The sequence below is a fragment of the Pipistrellus hanaki genome, assembly GCF_964339955.1.
Source record: "Pipistrellus hanaki genome assembly, chromosome: 4".
NCBI classification, from domain to species: domain Eukaryota; kingdom Metazoa; phylum Chordata; class Mammalia; order Chiroptera; family Vespertilionidae; genus Pipistrellus; species Pipistrellus hanaki.
The window spans coordinates 52,521,677-52,540,755 of record NC_140506.1 but is presented as its reverse complement, the minus strand read 5'-3'; the positions used below and the strand labels follow the sequence as shown (position 1 = coordinate 52,540,755).

The following is a 19,079-nucleotide window of genomic DNA, read 5'->3' as shown; positions in this document are numbered from 1 at the left end:
ACTGTTAGGCTGGCTTTTAGTTTATATTGGCTACATAACAAAATATCTTTTTAATCTTAATGAAACATTTCTTTGGCCTGAAGACATTGAGAAGGTTTCACGATATCTGTGGTTTGTGTAATTTACACGAAAGTTGTATATAAAACTCTGAAATCTGCAAACATTGCAAAATACACGCGGACAGCTAATGCTCTGAAAACACTTTATTACACAAGTTACATTCAGATTCTGAAAATAGTGTTCTAACAGTGGAACCATCTAAAAATAAGACATCCCAAAAACACACCAACTAAAGAAGAAAATTTAAAAAAAGAATTTAAATAGAGACTTCTTTTCTTTCCCTTGTTGCAATATAATGCTAGTGATTTTAAAAAAATAGGAGATTTAGCAGCTTTGTCATCAGGCTGAGAATGCTGAACAGGAAAGGCACCAAAGAAAGACATTGGCAATGGAAGCGCTATTGGGAAATACTGTGTTCAAGCAGAGCGGGCTTAGTCACACCTACAGAAAAGTCTCAAAAATGTAAATGAGCAAGCCTTCCATCATAAAGCAGTAGTGTGATGGAAGAAGAGGACTGTTTCTATATTCTATGTCCATATATAAAGACCATGGCACTGTTATGTACTTTTAGGAAACTCAACTAGAAACAGAGGCCAACTAAACCCAAATGAAGTAAATAAAATGTGTACAGCCCCGCACAGACTTGTACAGCTTACAGTTAAACACACAAAACTCTAACGTGCTAAAGGGAAAAGAACTGGCATTCTTGGTACATCTCCTCAGCCGGACCAAAGCCGGGCGCTCAGGAGGAGGGCGGTGCGGGTGGGGGCAGCGGTGCCGAATACTCCTCTTCCGATTCACTCCCATCGTCTTCATCTTTCTCTTGGTCGCTGCCCTCGGTGCTCAGGCGGTCAAACCCTTTTCGACTGTAGCCTTTACGGCTTGCAAAGAAATTTCCAAGGTTTAAGCCTCCACTTCCCTTCCCTGAAGAAAGCAAACGACATAGAATTGAGATGAAGGTCACACAAATGACTCACAGGTTCTCTGCATAGTCTCACATGGCACAGTTGGAAGTTGGGGATGGGAAATGGTAGATATTAGCAGAAGAGAAACAAAAGACTGACATACAGAGACACTTATCCTACAAAGTCAGATGGGCACTACACACAGTTATTGAAATACAGAAGGCAAAGACAAAGCTCCCGGGGACTATGTGTGTCTGCAGGATTGTTTCAGGTTCGCTTTTCACCTCCTGCAGTTTCTAGGCTCTGGGGAGCTGGCATCCCACAAGCAGCTTTCCGTTTCAGTGAGTTTACGAAAAGGGCATCTTCAGATGCCCACTGACATGCCCACAGGAGGGACAGGACATTTACTGAAGACGAAGTCAGATAAAAGGCAAGGGGGGAGAATTAGATAATGCAGAATGGCAAGGTGGAAAAGAGACGGGAAATTCACCACCACAGCCACACACTTTAGTTTATAGTTTGCATTCTGTGTTCAATGCTGGGGGATGCTATGCTCACACAGGGGCTTCATTTCCAGAGAGGACATGCAAATTATCTCCTTGCTCTTTAAGAGACACGAGCTTGCTGACTTTGAACCAAATGTGAAGGATTTTAAAAGGTCAAGGGCATACCTCTAAGTTTTCCCAGCACTCTTCCTGAACTTGACTCGAGTTTATGTTCAGAATCTGCTAGAAAAAGATGGCACATTTCAAAAGGAGCCCCAAGCACACTCCTCAATCCATGGGCTCAACTTTCAGTATAAATTCAGGAATTCATAAATAATTAACAAGGTCTGGCTCTGGCCTGCATGCAATTCCAAAGGGAAAAGGGTGATATAGTATTGTGATGCACACAGGGCCACAGCTGGGTTCGATGTCTGCCTGCTCTCTCATAGGCTGTGCAATCTCAATCACTTCCCTGAGCTTCAGTTTTCCCCTCTGAGGAAAGAGGGATCAATGACACTACCTACCTACCTGGAAAGATTAGAGGCACACAGCATGTAATGTACTTAGAACAGTGCCTGGCAAGTATACAATAAGTGCTCAATAAATATTACTTTCCATGGGACAAAATTAAACTACCAGTAGTTTGTAAAAATTGGGAAGTTTTCATTATTACAATTTAGAAATATTTGTCTTGGGCGTTAGTCTTTTTTTTTAAAGAATAGTACATGCCCTGCTTGAGGAAGCTTTGGGGCCCATGCACATCATTCCCCCTTTATATGACCGAAGTGAAAGCAAAGGACCGGGAACCCTGAGCATTTTCAATCAGATGAGGTGACCCAAGTGTCCCCCATGCGGCTGCCCAACTCCATGAAAGATCAACTTCCTTTCTTTCTGGGGAGGCAGAACGCCAGCGGGACTTCATTTCTCTGTTGCTGTGTACCTCCCTGCACTCTCTACCTTGGCTTCCACCTCTGAAAGAGCTGTGTAGGGAACAAGGCTTGTGGCTCTCCTATGAAATCTCTAGCCAGGGATGGAGGCAGCATTATGAAGAAAGCGAGCAGGCAGATAACAGAGGTGAGGCAGCATAGCAGGTGGGGAGGGGAATAGGGAAGAATGGAAGAATCTAGGAGGACTGTTAGAAAGCCAACACATTGGGCTGTAAGGTCTACAAGGGTGCAGGACAGCCGTTAGCTGGTTTCACCCCCTGAGCCTACTACAGGGAGCCAATACGCAATGAGGGTATGCTGAATAGACAGGGGGTCCTTTAGGAAGGTTTCAAAAACCCTCACAGAGTGGATAAGATCTGTCAAGAACAAGTGTTGAGAAAAGGTGAAGTTGATTTCCTTTTAGAATTAAATGTGCAATTATAATTGCAGTTTTTACTAAAGAAAATGTGATTGCACAATAGTAATTTCCTATGGTTCAACCTGGGTCTCTCTGCCTTCCCAACACGCACGTGTGGACTCAGCATTCTGTGACCGTGCCATGGCAGGGGAGGCCAGACTTTGACTCTCTGGTATTCCTTCATCCAGTATAGTTTGCTTGCCAATAGTACTGCTACCTGCCCAGTCCCCACGTGCATCCAGTACTCCTGGTAATTACCACTGCACTTACCACCCTTGCTAATCAATTTCATGTGTCATCTTTTTTTTTTTTTTAAATGTCATCTCTCTTTTGTGTGTCATCTATTCTGTAAGCTCCATTTATTTCTCCAACAATTATTTGTTGAAGCCCTAGTGCCAGGAACTGTTATTTGTCCTAGGGACATACCGATAAACAAGACAACTTAGCCAGATTCTTGTTGGTTTGAAGCTACCACCTAACTCCATGAAGATAATGACTACGTCTCTTTATCTTTGTCGCTGCTGAAGAGTTCCCTACCCAGAAGAGGGGCTCAACAGAAGTGTTTTTGGGGAAGAGTTAACTGTTTTTATGCAGGGCTTTGCCAATTGCCTAGGAAGAGTAAAAGAAAGTCCTAGGAAGACTCCCTTTCGCCGCCTATTAAATTGAATCCTCTGGTTTTTGTTTCTGTGTCAGGGCTTTGCTGTGGGCACTGAATTCCTGCCATGGCCCCTCTGGCCTGAAACAGTCAGATGCTGTCTCCTGATCAAATGCTGCCTCCCACCCCAATCCATGGACTCCTTTCCAGACGGAGCTGTAGATTCTTGCCTTAGGCCAGGGGACCCAGCCACAGGACTGCTTCTGAGATGTGAGAATCACAGGCCTAGTTGTTTGTTTGTTTGGATGTCCTAAAAGGAACGAATGATAATAATTCGATAAAATACTGACTCCGGTTTTGGAACCTGCCTTGTATGGCCAGGAAAGGTGGACTGATGGCCTATTGGATGACGATTTAAAAACTACCAGATGGTCTGTTATAGAAATAGATGGTTTCCTGAAATAGCTGAGTTTTAAGACAAGTATGTTTTTTTTACTCCTTATGACTTTTTTTACTTTGCTACTCCTTAATAAAAAGCACTTACTAGGTACTAGGTACTGAGATAAATGCTTTCTGAACATTATTTCATTTATTCCTCACACAACCTGATTGAATCTTTTATTCCAACTTTACAAATGAGGAAACTGTGGCCGAGAGAGATTAAGTAATTTGCCCAAGGTCAAGGAGCTAAGAGCCAGGACCAGCAGGTGGGGAGAAAGACAACTCCCCAAATAACCAGCCCCGCTATTTTTGAGAACTGAGCTTGTTTCTAACAGCGGGGGTCTCTGTCTGGACCCTGCAGCTCATGTACTCTGACTATACAGTATACATCAATTGGGCTTAAGCCAGTTGCTAAAAAGCAATATCAAAGGTTCTATTTTAATCTAACCATCCAAATATCCACATTTCTGAGGCTCCAGATACACTTTCTACTGTGATACTAACTATAGACAATATTGGGAACATAGACATTAATGTCTAAAAAGGCAGATAACACTTAAAAAAAAAAAAACATTGGAAAAAATCACAATGGAACTTTGAGAATAATAAGGCCAAACACTCTTTCAAACGTAGACTTTAAGTTCAAGGGGCACATTTTACTTGCCTCCAAAGGCCCTTGACTTTTTCCACCGAATAAACACGGCAGTGGCCAGCAGGACAACCACCGGAATAACCAGAAGGGTTGTAATGAGAACAACAGGCACTCCGGAGTCTGGCTCTTTGATCAGTTTCTGTTTCTGTTGCAGCTTCTGCAATTCTGAGGAGGCGGGTTTGTTCTCCACTTTGGTGTCAACAACTGCCTCGGATTCTTCAGGGAGAGAAGAGTTCACAATATTCAACTGACCCAAAGATTCCAAAGCCCTCCCACCACCCCACCCAGGCAGACCAACAATGGCTCACAAAGAACTTGCTGAGCCCAGTGCACCCGGGGTTCAGGCTTCATTGTCTGAATCTATGAAACTGGCAGCACGCATTGTGATGGGTAATACCCACTGAATGGTTTTTCACCTTTAAATTGTTTTGTTCTGTTGTTCTATGTTTTATTTCCTCTTAGCTGTAATTCCACACAAAAATATAGCCCCCTTTTGCATCTTTTCAAAGATAAAGCGAACAGGCAGCATGGTGTAAGGGATGGAATTGGTGTGCAGGCTGGAATGGAGTCAAGAGGATCTGGCCTCTAACTCCTGGTGCCTGTGCAACCGGCTGCGAAACTTTGGGCAAGTTACTTAAGTGATCTGGGCCTTAGCAACCTCATCTGAAACTTGATATGCCTCCTTTGTAAAGCCGCTGGGCACAAATGTTATCATAAAGAAGTTGTTTAATAAGATTTTGTGTCCTTATATCTTTACGAATCTCTTTCATGTTCAATGAATTATTTGTACATTGTATGCATACATTTATTCTGGGACTAAAACCTGGGAAGAGGAAGTGTGTCTTTTTCGGGGTCTTTTTTTACATTTCCCAGCAAACTGAAAGTGCACACATATGCACTGTGTGTCCTTTTGAGGTTGATGAAAAGAACAGACAATTATTTTGTGATATTGGCAGGTTTTAGGCAGATATCAGACCTAAAGTATTATTTGGGAAATTGATACAATGACATTATGTAAGCTGATGCAGGGATCTTAATAATTAGTGATTTAAAAGTGACGTGAGCCTTGAGGCACTGTTGCCCTCAAGAGGCACAGATGTGTGTTGGTATAAAAACCCTACTGTCCCAAGTCTAGAAGATATAATCAGGATTGCCAAAACGCCCAGTTTCCGGAACTTCAATTTCTTGCAATGCCCTTCTAACCTATGATACAGAATGAATCAGATGGCCTCATGGACATTTTGATAAAATGGCAGGGATAGGTGGTTTACCATTGTCAGGAAAACCTTTGGTTAATGTTTAATATATGTAGACACAGCTTAGTAGATAAACTGGACACTTTTCCAAGAAAGCATTTCTCAAATTACTTCAGACACTGTAAACACAATGTTTGACATACACAAATGGCAGGTCCCAGCCTTTTTGCTTAAATGTTCTGCGCCAGCCTCCTTCATGTCTCATTGATGCCTATTGAGCACTTAAAGAGGTATCAGGCCTTGTTCGCATTTAATCATCACACCAAGCCCATGAGGAGGCACTATTATTACCACTGACTTACAGATGGCCTGTCATAGTCCTTATTTCCTTCCCTGCACTACGGCTAAGAGGAGACCATTATTTCTCTTCTTTTGTCAAATGAAGTGGCTCTCAAAACTTCAGTGGAGAGAAGGAAAGGGATTGGTTCATAAATCTAGAGGGTTCAAATTTAACCTTTCTAAGTCTCAGTTTCCATGAGGAATATAAATGTGACTTGTATTCTTCCGAACCACTGTTTTGTCTTCATATTATTGTAGAAGAGGTATGCAAGTTGTTCAATATTCAAGCATATTCTATATTAAAGCAGAAAAATACATAAAATACAACAGGATTTAAATATATATATATAGATTTAAATATATATAGGATATATATGATTTATATATATAAATCATATATATCCTATATAATATATATATATATATATATATATATATATATATATATACCCCAAAGTTACAGGTTGGCAATCAAGAATTTGTTGCCTTGGAAGAAAGGTTTATTTCTTTTTGAAGGTGACTGTAAACAGAGACATTACTTAGCAATTTCTACCTGTCATTAAGTATGGTGGGGCTATATCAACTATATCTAGATCCTTTCATAAGGCAGGACTAGGACTGGGCTATGCTATTGATAAAGTAAGTGATAGTCCAAAATAATCAGTTTAGCACTCATAGAACGTGTGCTGAGAATGAGGCAGTAAACTTGTTAAAATATAAGGTACATTCATTGGACTTCTGCAACTCCTCACGCCAGCTGGGGCAGTGAGTGTCATCATCTTTTCCTGGGCAATGGAGCAGGGGTAAAGACTGTACTTTTGGTGGGATACTGGCATATCTCTTATCCCTGGTAACTTTATTTGAAAAGTTAAATTTCTTTCCTGAGTTTCTTATCACCACAAATTCTTTTATCCCCACAACTCCCTGAGAACATAACACTGGTTCTGACATGGTATGTCAGATGGTATGAGTGCCACTAAGTAATGTCACAGAGTTGCCCTGTGAACATTCACTGTTGGAATGAGTGTCATCCAAGGTGATTCAAATTTGGAAATTTACAATCAACATGTATGAACAAGTCTATTAAGTTTGGGATGGTGTTTCTCACTCTATTTTGTAAGGAGTGGTTTAAGTTTAGCTTCTGGATTTTGGTAAAAGGCATACTCTGGAGATCCAGCATGATTTATATTCCTTTTTGAAATGAGAAAGTAATCTTTAAAAAAAAAAGAGGGGGGGGGGTTAATGAGTGTCATATGGGCTCAAAAATGAAAAGAACAACTTCATTTGGACATTCCTAACTATTAAAATGGGACTGTCATGACACGACACGTCAATAAAATTTACTATTGGAACCGCTGCATTCTGCCACAGACCGGGAGGTTTTCCAACCAGATGACTCAGTGGGCGCACTGAGGAGAGGCAAAATGAACTACAGGGATGAGCACAGTTCACCCCTCACTGGTCAGTGTGGTTGGGCTGTTCTCAACAGGCCAACCAGAACAACCTAGAGAGAGAAAGAGAGAGAGAAAGAGAGAGAGAGAGAGAGAGAGAGAGAGAGAGAGAGAGAGAGAGTGTGTGTGTGTATGTATGTGACCTATTTAAACAGATATGGTTTGAGGCCTCTTTGAAATACCAGAGGATTAAGAGTAATCTACAGCCCTCTCCACATGAGTGAATTTAAACTTATTATTACTACTCCGTTTATTAGAAACAACGATGCTAATTGTGTAGGTTTAAAGGTTCAGGATACAGCAGAAATTATTGATCATTTAACAGATTCTATTTGGAAGAATTTATGGTGAGTCAATTGGTAGTATTCATCTCTCCTCAGTGGTACAGTACTAGTGGGTAAGAGCCCAGGCTTGGTGCCAAACAGACTTTGGTCAAAACCTAGCTTTGCCACTTACTATTAGAGTAGTCATTCTTATCTTCACGTCCTTATATATAAAATGGAGATAATGCAATGATCACATTGTTGGTGTAAGGATTAAACTTGATAATTCTGTGTAGCCCATTGTTTGTGCTCCATAAATGATAGCTATTAATAATAATATCGTTCCCAACATATCTTTATTCCAGACAGAAATTATCAATATTTCTCTATATAATAATAAAAATATAGGGGCCTGGGAACTTTGTCATTATATGAGTATGGTATGAATGCCACTAAGTAATGTCACATAGGTAGAATCACTACAAATGCCAAACAATTGCTATTTATTTACTTTATAATATTATCTTACCCCTTTCAACCTTGAGCCGGCTATATTTTCTTATCTGCCTACATAAACTCCCTAAACTCTCTCTTGATTCTTGCTTCTTTTCATCTCTTTCCACCTGCTTTCATGAGAAAGGAAAACAAGTAAACCTAGGGTTAAGTCTGAATATCTAGGCGAGTCATTTGTAAAGCAACTAATAATGGAATCACTTTGCTACTTAAATATTAGGACCATCTCTAGTGAGTTCTTAACTATATACAATGATGCCCAAACTCTGTAGAAGCAGACAATGTACAAATATAAACTGATTTTAGACTAGAGAGAAAATAACTTGACAGAGATTCCATACGACCCAAGTGGTTGCTTACTAGCAGTTTAATCTTATCTACCCATTCTTGATAATATATACCATTGTTATGCATATCTGTATATATGTATATGTATGCACACATACACATACACACACACACACACACACACACACACACACACACTCCTTATAGGGTGTAAGTCTATTAAAGTCAGGCACAGTTTCATTTCCCTAAGACCTATTACAGAGATTTACACATAGATGGCTTCCAGGGGAGCTAAATATTACTAAGATAGAAACTTGGGGAGCAGCTAATCTTCTCAGGCTCTTACAATATTAACTCATCAAAGTTTATTTTCCACTCCTTTAGACTAGAGCCCCTTAGGAAAAGGCCTTTTCCAGTACTTGAAAAGTATTTTTCTGCTTGTCTGAGGTTAAGATACTTATAAGTTACCAATTTATTTTTTTCCTCCCTGAATGTTTCTGGTCCATTTTTAAAAATAGATTTCTTAATCACTTTTCACCTGAAATGAGTGAATTTGAACTTACTATTACTACTCCGTTTATTAGCAAAAACGATGCTAATTGTGTAGGTTTAAAGGTTCAGGATACAGCAGAAATTATTGATAATTTAACAGATTCTATTTTTAGCTTGATACTATTTTAAGTGCAATTAAGAGCCATAAAATAATCCAACACAAATAGCCTTGGGATTCACAGTCAAAGAGGAACCTGACCAACCTTTGGTTTCCTGGACCTCAATGCCAGCCTTCTTCACTGACCGATGTTCCATTTCTGTAACACAGCAAGGAGACAGAGCATCATAACCCCACAAGGACAATGGAAAACTCAAAGGACAATGGAAAACTTAATTTCTATACTAATTTTACTCAGTAGGAAATATCTCCTTAATTCATCAAATTCATTCTCATATTAGAAAAGAGTTTAATACCAATCCCTAAATCTATACTAATTTTACTCACTAGGAAATATCTCCTTAATTCATCAAATTCATTCTCATATTAGAAAAGAGTTTAATACCAATCCCTAATTAGGTGCCAGGTATAGGAATCCTGGATAAAATTTCCTAGGGGAAGTTGAAATAATATTTCTAAGGTCTTCACATTTAAAATGAGATTTCCCTTTTTGATTTTTGAAATAGCAAGTTTTTCTGTTTTCATGTGACATCTCAGAGATAACTAGTCCTGCCATGTCCATCAGTTTTCTAGCTGACATAGATGGATGTGACTAGCATGCAGATACAAACACACTTCTTTGGCCCCAGATGACAGTCTGATTGTCCCAAAGGTTCTACTTTCCTGGTTTGTTATTTGGTTACATTCTGGACTATGCAGAGAACTTTTCTGTTTCGAAGCTGAAAGCTTTATTCAGTGCTTCTCAATCAGGAATACATAAAAACCACCGGGGAAGCCTTTCTAAAATGCACACATTTTCATTCCTCTTCTTTCTGTTGATCTCAAGTGGGGTGCGACCATGTGTATTTTGAAAAACCCTCCCCCAGTGACTCAGATATACATCTCTGTTGAGCACTAACTATGAGGATGATATGAAGAGCCTAAACTGGAATCTTACTGAATTCAAGTAGCACATTCCTATCTGCCAAGTGGAGATATTGGCTAGGTTTCTGAAAGTCTGTTCCACTTTGAAAGGTATTCATTTATTTCTTTATTCTGAAGAAAACCTGGGCTCAGACATGCGATTGGGAATTATCCATCTCTCTTTGCTCTCCTGTCTGCCCACACCTTCTGGTTCCTCTTGAGGAGGCAGGTGGTGGGAGCCGTACTTGCAAGGGGGATGGGAAGCTGCTGCGAGAGGGGAACCATCCTGGGCACCGCGGTGCACTCAGCCCTAACGGGTTTTATTACAAAACCAGCAAAGGCTACTCAAAGGATAATTCTGAAGACAGCAGTTCTCAAATCTACTTGGGGTCCAAGACCTGCAAGGTACCCAATTTCTTTGTTATCACTTGTTTTTGTCCCTTGTTATAATTTGCATTTTTCCCTGTTTTAGTTAGCATTTCCTATCTCCATCAAGTCCATGTTTCCTTATTATTTCTCTGTCTAAAGCTGCCTGTTGCAGCTCTGATACCACAAATGTATCAGCTCTGATACCTCAAATTTATCAGTTCTTCTCCCTAATTCCATCTTCTCCTACTTGTTTAGACCCTACCATATTTTAAAAGGATTTCTGGACACTAAGGTTTGTGACTTACAAAGCATTTCGTGCTTTTAATTTAGAAAGCTTATGTTTTATTAGTCTGATATCAGAGGCTAGGTTAGTATGCTTTCTAAGAATTAAAAATAATGTCCAAATTGCAATCAGAAACCCTCCCCCCCATACTCCTTTCTTGATCCTGACAGAGAAACTCTTCTGTCCCATACATACTTTTGAGCTACATGAAAACAGCGGTGTATAATTGTGAGTAAGCTGAAGCCTAAAGGAAAAATGCCGAGCGCCTCTTATTTGGAATGATGTGTGTCTGACACGGACGCTGGCGTTCCTAGGTGCTCTGCAGCCACGGAGAGCTGAAGAGTCACTTGGGGAGTGATGCCTGTGTGGAAGCTAGTCAGCCCATCTGCTTTGCCAAAGCCGTCTCCCTCCCTCTGGAGAGAAGTTGGAATTAACATTGGCTTTCAGTGCGGCAGACATTACTTCAGGCATCAAGAATTTCCTGTGGAATATCTGTGGAAACAGAGGGACAACTGCCAGCAAAAAAAAGTCTCTTTCCACTTAAAAAATTTAATTCCTGAAATGAATACCAAACAACTACCACCTATACCTTGACTTCCCACACCTATCAATAAAAAGAGAAAGAAACACATTTTTTTCACGTGTTTTTTAAGCAATAAAACTGAGGGGGAAATATGCACCGTACTATTGCTAAAACCATACTTTCAGTTGTGATGAACTTCCACACGGTATTGGTGTGAGCATCTCCAACGTACACAGTCCCGTCCTCAGCGGCAGCGATGTCATGAGGCATGTCGAAGTGCTGCCCAAACAAGAAGCACATATTAGGGTGGCATGCCCGTACTTGGATTCTCCATAAACAGGCAAAACCCCACAAAACCACCCAACAAAACATGAGCATATTACTCAAACCAAAAAACAAAACAAAACAAAAACAAAAAACCACAAGCAAAACCAAAACCAGTAATTCCCATCAAAGCAACTCTGGGCCAAAGGGAGTCACTCATTCATTCTCGGGGCCCTGACTCTGCCAGGCACACCTTTAAAAGAGTGAACATGGACAAGTAGAACCTCTTTTTACAGTGTTGATTACTTGGTGTTGCAATATCTACACATTTATTTATATTTATTTTAATAACTATCAAATTTGCCCATTTAAATCTATACAAGTCAAAAAGATCAGGTATTAAGTTTTGGCTATTATCCCAGTCAAATTATCGTGTGCTACCTTAAAAACTAGTTATATATTACTGATTAGAGAAATCATTTTAAAGATTCAGTACATTTAGATTTTTTCTACCTAAGTATATTCTTACTGATTTTGAGAGAGAGAGAATGAAAGAGAGAGAGAGAGAGAGAGAGAGAGAGAGAGAGAGAGAGAGAGAGAGAGAGAGATCAGTTGCTTCCTGTAAGCTTCCTACTGGGGATTGAGCCTGAAACCTGGACACTTGCCCAGGCCAGGAATTGAACCAATGACCTTTTGATTTATGGGGTGATGCTCAACCAACTGAGCCACACCAGCCAGGGTGATATCTAAGATGTATACCAGGAGAGAGGCAACAGTGTTGAGTTTTATACTCTGAAGCCCAGTGTTTACAATATCTTCAGGCAACAAAGGAGTGATGAGTGTTACCTCCAGTACTTTCTCAGCTTTGGTATCTACTTAGCTATTTGGTGTTTCATTATGTCTTTCTTCATGACATATTTCCGTTTCAATCATCACAACCTCAGTCCGAGGACACAGGAGACTGGGAAGCACTTTGTAGAAACCACACTTTCAGGTGGACCCAGGGTCACCACCCAGTTTCTAGAAGAGCAGCCTTAAAGCAAGTGCGGTGGCCACTTCCCTCTGCCTCCTGGGGCCTGAGGAGGTGACGTGTGGCTGCCAGTCGGCAGGACCTGAAGGTGCTTTTGCCTTTGGGGCCAGCCAGGCCTGCCTGAGCGCACAGCTCTCAAATACAGGACCCGTGAATATGAACAGGAGCATTATCCCACCGGTGGGCTTACCAATCAGCATCTGCCCACTCTAGTTTGCTGAGTACAACGGCACTGATGAGGCAAACTGCAGTGCTCAGTTCACTTTAGGACAGAACACACGCTTTGGAGATACTATCGTGCTTTAAAATTCAGCAACCATTTGTCACAATGAAAAGAAAAATGAGACGGCAGTGCCAAGGAGGCTCAATCCTTCATACTACTAAATGAGCTGTGACAAATGTGCACGAGAAGGACAGAGAGCCAGAAATCAAAATGCTGCCTTGCTGAAACCTAGCAAGCCTGTCATTAAATGTTCATCTTTATTTTGGGTTCAGCTAATGGGTGGCAACCGACTTGCAAATTATAGGCAGTTCCTCTTCTATACCAAAATATGTTCTTTAAAAAATGGCTTTGCAAAACATATGGTTGTAAAGTGCTCCAGATTTTCTGGTAGAAAGTATTATAATGGGGGGAGGGGGGGGAGGGTGGTGATAAGGGTGAGGGGGGATGTGTGAGCTGTTCATCACTAAGTCACACAGTTTGTCATCAGTTCAAGGCAACAATAACAGCAAGCCTCTATCTGTTCTCACACTGACACAGGGAGCCAAGAGTTCTGTCAGAAATACTTTGGGACACAGGAGGAGTTCAGGGGAGGCGTAGGGGGCGGCGCCTCGGGGCTATACCACTACTGCGATCAGAAGCACTCAGGTGCTTTTTAATGAACTAGCCTATTGTTCTGCATCATTTGAAAGAAAAAAATGATGTTGTGAGTTTTCAGACTTCAGAGTTTAAGAGATTCCAAGATCTTCTGACCGAGGCTTTGTAAACGCTTCTTTGGAGGTTCTCCTCCCCAGCGAAATGAAATAGAAAAAGAGGATGACAGCATCCTCCTGGGCCACCCGGTGACAAAGCCCTGGACAACCGCCCTCAGCATCTGTTATTCTGCCTGAAATGCTCCTAAGGATTTTGTGTTTTCTATAACCTAGCTTGTTTGCTATGACACAAAAAGATATTGAAACTTACTTAATGTTAAGTAAAACAATTCTCTAAGAAATTACACCAAGTTCATGATGAGGTTGGAAACATCCCTTGGCAGACTAATGTGTGCCTCAGGGGAGTAGGAGGTGAATCACAGTCCCAGAGACCTGGGTTTGAGGTTCAGGTGTGCTTCTTACTATGTAGCTTTGGGTAAGTAATTTAACCTGTGGGATCCTTTCAGCTCAAATATTAAAATTTTAATCTCTATTATTTAGCTCAGAGAAATAACACAAATCTGGGTCTACTGGAGTTGGTTTTTTTTTGTCATTATTGTTGGTGTTTTGCAAGGAGGGGTGGGGTTCACTTTCCTCCTTTTCCACATGGGCTGCCTTGTAGAAGAGAGAAGAAAAGAAAAAGAAAAAGAAAGACAGCCTGAAGGATGTGTGTGAAAGCAGACAATAAGGATCATAAGTCTTTCCTCTGATGTGTGTGTGTGTGTGTGTGTGTGTGTAGAATTTGGGGGACAACCATGTGCTTTGCCCTTATAGCTTTTGACACCATTTGACAGAACCATCTTATTTATTGTCCTCTGTCTCAGCTTCCCTGCATAGACATAATGAAGATCAAACGTTGGAGAAAAAAATTCTCTGAAGAATGTAATAGAAGAGGGAAAATCAAGACACACAAAGAGACAAGTAATGGATGGGCACGAGCAGAGGCATACACGCGTTACATAAAACTTGACTTCTGACTTGAAGGAAGAATATCTTCTTATATAGGAATTAATACAACTCATTTTTTCCTTCACCCACACTTAATCTTTGTGATGACAACTTAATTAGGTGACAATTCAGAGAGGTTCATGAACTGATTTTTCAGTTTACTGAGTCAACACAGAACCAATTCTATATTCTGGTGTAATATCAAGTCATGTTTATTGAAAGAAAAAGCAAATTTCACCTTGGAGTTAGACTCTCTTTTCAGGTTTCCTGTGCTGATCCATATACAGTGACTCATTCATCACCGAATGTCTGATGAATGCTAGTGTTTGGGCACAATGCTTTCTGAAATTTTAATTCAGGGCTGTTCACATTTTTGTGAGAGTAAGGTTCATTTAGAATCTAACTCTTGCTTAGCATTTAGTTTTGATTTCAGGATGCATATTTGAATTAAAAGTTAATAGCTGGCCGATACAGAAAAATCAAGGCAAAATATTGCAAAATGAAGATCTAAAGGAAAGTTAATCTTCTCACTTTATTAGTATATAAGAGAAATTTAGCTCAAAGTGGCAAAATGATGAAGATTGGATAACCAATAAGGATCTGAAACACCAATAAAATAAAATATGTTATCAATGTAATTAATTTCCTTCTGAAGAGCTACTATGATTTGATATTTGATTCCTTAATGCTTTTCAGGTGAAATATGTCTATGAAAACTTTTATTTATTATATATGAACTAGAGGCCCGATGCCTGAAATTTGTGCCCGGGTAGGGTTCTTAGGCCTGGCCAGTGATCAGGGCTGATATGTTGGGTTACTGGCAGGATGATCAGGGGGCCCTCGCTGGCACTGCCTTGGCTTTTCTGGGGCCTGTAAGCTGGCTGGGACAGCTCATATGTTGAGTGTCTGCCCCCTAGTGGTCAGTGTAACCAGTTGTTCCACAGGTCATTCTACTGATTGATCAATTTGCATATTAGGCTTTTATTATATAGGATAGAAACCCACACAGGGAACTTGTACTGGAATCTTTAGTTCAGATTCAGTTTGCTTCCAATCAGATTCTATAGCTCTTGTTAAAACTCCATTTGAGTGAGAGGGGATGTCCTGTTTTGTTCATCATTATATCCTTAGTGTATAGAATAATGCCTAACACAGATTAGGCACTGAATAAATATCTTGAGAAAGAATTCTAATAAACCCCAGACTAGCTGTCAGTATTCTAACAGGCACATTTCTAAAATATCAAGGCATTTTAAAGTATTTTTTTTTAAATATAGCAAAGTTGATCTTAAACAATACTATAAGCATTATGAGTATGGAGTTGCAATTTATCTGGTGGCTTATGATACCTGTATTTTGGTCCAAATAAGCCCAATAAATCTTTACATGTTTTTAAAAATAAAATCTATATATGTTTTAAAAATTCAGCCTGCAGTATTTTAGCAGGCTGAATTTTCTAAAACTGAGGTACCACAAGTATATTCAGGCAGTGTGTGTGAACATTCTTATCATTTTGGTCATATGCAGAGAAAGTAAATTGAGAAGATAGTGGGCACAGTTCCCATCATTGTAAAAGACATTGGTAGAGTAAATAGTGGTAAGCCATTTGTGAAGCCAAAACTAGCCTTTCGTCTCTTATGTAGGCCAAGTCTTTAGGACCTGAATAAATTCCAGGAACTGCTATTTTCAAGTATTGTTGCTCAGTGTAGTCATAGTACTAAAAAAGCAAACAAGATTTCTGTTGAATCTAAGAGAACTATGAAAATACAGTTTAACATACTGTGGTATCTTCTCTACTAGGATGAAACCAGAAAAGCCTACTTTTTTTGGTATTCTAACTACAGTAAATTTAAACCTGCCACTGTATGCAGAGTCTATTAACAACCTTAGAACTGCGTTCAGTGTTAATTTGCAGCTGAAGAAATTGATCAGAATATAGGACATTTATTCTAAATAAAACATTGTATTAGAATGTGTCCAACCTACCTAAGAAAGTGATTACATCTCCTTCAAGCTTTTAAGAGATTATTCAAGTATAAATTGAATGCTAGGGTTTGCATTTTAATTCTCTCACATAAAAATTAATTTTATCTCATTACATGTGAATACCTTGCGCACTGGCTTGAAGACGTCTATAATTTCCCCACTGGAAAAGTTCATCACAAATCCTTGCACTGGTTCTTGATCCCCAAAGTGAGGTTTCCCATTCACCACAAAGAGCAAACCTGTGACAAGATATTCCATTAACTATTCTTTAAAATATGGATAAGACTGGCCTTCAAAGATATGCATGTACATTCACACAAACAATAAATATTGGGTCAATCTGGTCCCTACAGCTGGCAACCAAAGTAGGAAACAAAACACTTAGCAAACATCTTCTGAGTAAGAATAAGATCAGGTTATGAAAATAACCTCCTTGTAATGGAAAATCAGAAGAAGCTACGCCTGTTCCACTTAGGAAGTCAGTAGAAATCAGGAATACATAGATAATATATATATAGATATAAATGTAGATGTTGATTTAGAGATAGATGTAGATGTAGATATAGATATATGATATAAAAATATAAGTATAGACACATAGATATCACAGGCATCCTAAACTGGGAAGAGTCAGGTTATTTGAGCAAATCATTTTAGAGTATCAGATTTTTAAAAAGTTACATAATTCCTGCTATAGTTAAGAGAAGAATTAGAGGAAAATATGCTAAGAAAGTAAGTTATAGTATAGGCAGAAGAATGGTTTGAAAATGTGAGTGCATATTTCAGATTACCAAAGACACAAATTTTTCATAATTTAAAAAATTAAACCATTTTATTTTTATTAATTCAATGAATACTCTTTTTAGGAAACTTTTATTTCTTAGTATAGTAGTGTTTATCCAAAATAATAGAAATTACGATGTCTTGGTTAAATAAGTACTTTAGATGATGAAAATTACATTTTCAAAGAATTAAAATATGCACAACACTAAATCACTATTGAAGATATTTTTATCTTTAAGGATTTCAGAAAAGGGTTCTTTAGCATATTACAGTAAAAAAAAAATCAACATTGTCAAAATCAAATACTATTGTGCAATATTGTAAAGAGAATTCCAATTGTAATAAACATCATCTTTGGCTTAGATTCTGTTTTTAATCAGATTTCCTCTCATCTTCTCTCCTGATGTTTTTCTCTTCACATTTGATTTGTTTTTATTCACTAGGTCAATGGTCTTGCCAAATTTATTCCTTAACCATGAGATAAAAATAAAAATGAGACTATCTTTTGTAAGGATATTAATGAGAGTCTTTTATCACTTTTTTATTATTTATTCCATGGTAAGGCAAACTAGCTCCTTACCCAACCACCTGAACCCCTTTATTTCATGTTCTAAATAAACTGGAGGCTGCTTGGGGAGATAGTAGCTATATGCAACTTTAAAGGCATAAAAATATAAACATTATAGCAATAGCTATAAATAGCAATGCTACTTTAATATAGATATGTTTAATAAAACTTATGGCAAAATCATATGCATATTTTAGAAATTAAATATCCTTTCAAAATGTTAAGTATTCATTATTTAATGAAAGATTATGCTAAGTTATCTTGTACTATGAATCAAGTGGATCTTATTTTATGAGTTTGGATAATTTTTTCTGGTTTTCTTCAAGTCAAGAAAATCTATTTTGCAAATGAGAAAAAATTTCCAGATTTTATTGGTCATTCCTCCTGGCATTTAGACATAAACCTCACTTTACATATTTATCTTTATGAAAAAATTTGGTCATCTTTTTAAAAAATATGTCAGAGGTATTTTGAATACTGATTTTATCAGGCATATATCATCTGTTGATGATGTGAGAATCCATAACTAACTAGAGCAGATGATCATAATCAAGGAAAAATAAAAATCAATATTTGGGAAAACATTTTTAACCCATTGCAAACAGTAAAATCTTTGAGTTCTTCATTAGATTCATATAAAACTTCAGTTGAAATTGATTTACAATGAACTAACAGTTTAAAAATTATTTTAAGATCTAATATATAAGGTATCTTCAATCCTTTAAGAAAAAAGAAAAAGAGCATGATACTAAGACAAATACTTTTTAAGAACGGAGTATAGTATGACAAAAACAAAAATAAATTAAGGTAAAATACCTGGTATATATGAAATTGCAAATACATTTCTTCCAAATGATGCATGCTTAATCTCTCGCACGAATTCTTTGGTGTCAGTTTTAAAACACTGGATCCGACCATTTTCCCTGTCTGCCACACATAATTGACCCAAATGAGGCACAAGGGCCAAACTGTGAGGAACAGTAAACTGGCCTGGTTGGGGATTGCTCCCTGAAGATTCTACAAAACACAGAAAAACCTCAGATATATAAATCTGTAATAGCACCAAAAGTCTGACTCTATAGTTTTGTTTTCTAGATTCATGACAGCAAACCATTAAATATCTGGAACCAGGGGGGAACTAGGGTAAAGCAGTATATACATTTACTCCATTAATATCTATCACCCACCAACACATTAGATATTTACTCTCTATTTAGATAAAATCTGGGGGTAGAAGTATTCTTTTTCCTCTTATAAGATGTAGAGGGGTGTGTGTGAGCGCGTGCATGCGCCAGGTAGATGCATACA

At 38.7% G+C, this 19,079-nt stretch overlaps 1 protein-coding gene across 10 annotated transcripts in view; it reads right to left on the bottom strand.

The window, feature by feature from the left end:
• Positions 1-188: 188 nt before the first annotated feature.
• PAM (peptidylglycine alpha-amidating monooxygenase) overlaps positions 189-19,079 on the bottom strand; it is a 238,202-nt gene continuing 219,311 nt past the window's right edge. For 5 of the 10 annotated variants that reach the window (XM_084881780.1, XM_084881783.1, XM_084881785.1 and 2 more), the window contains 7 exons: positions 18,588-18,788; positions 16,544-16,659; positions 11,460-11,559; positions 9,288-9,341; positions 4,495-4,698; positions 1,637-1,693; positions 189-984 (listed from right to left, as the gene is read on the bottom strand). In XM_084881780.1, coding sequence (XP_084737906.1) covers positions 803-984; positions 1,637-1,693; positions 4,495-4,698; positions 9,288-9,341; positions 11,460-11,559; positions 16,544-16,659; positions 18,588-18,788 — 914 coding nt within the window. In that variant the 3' untranslated portion in view covers positions 189-802. The remainder of the gene's footprint in view (positions 985-1,636; positions 1,694-4,494; positions 4,699-9,287; positions 9,342-11,459; positions 11,560-16,543; positions 16,660-18,587; positions 18,789-19,079) is intronic. The other 5 variants (XM_084881786.1, XM_084881787.1, XM_084881788.1 and 2 more) reach the window with 5 other exon arrangements.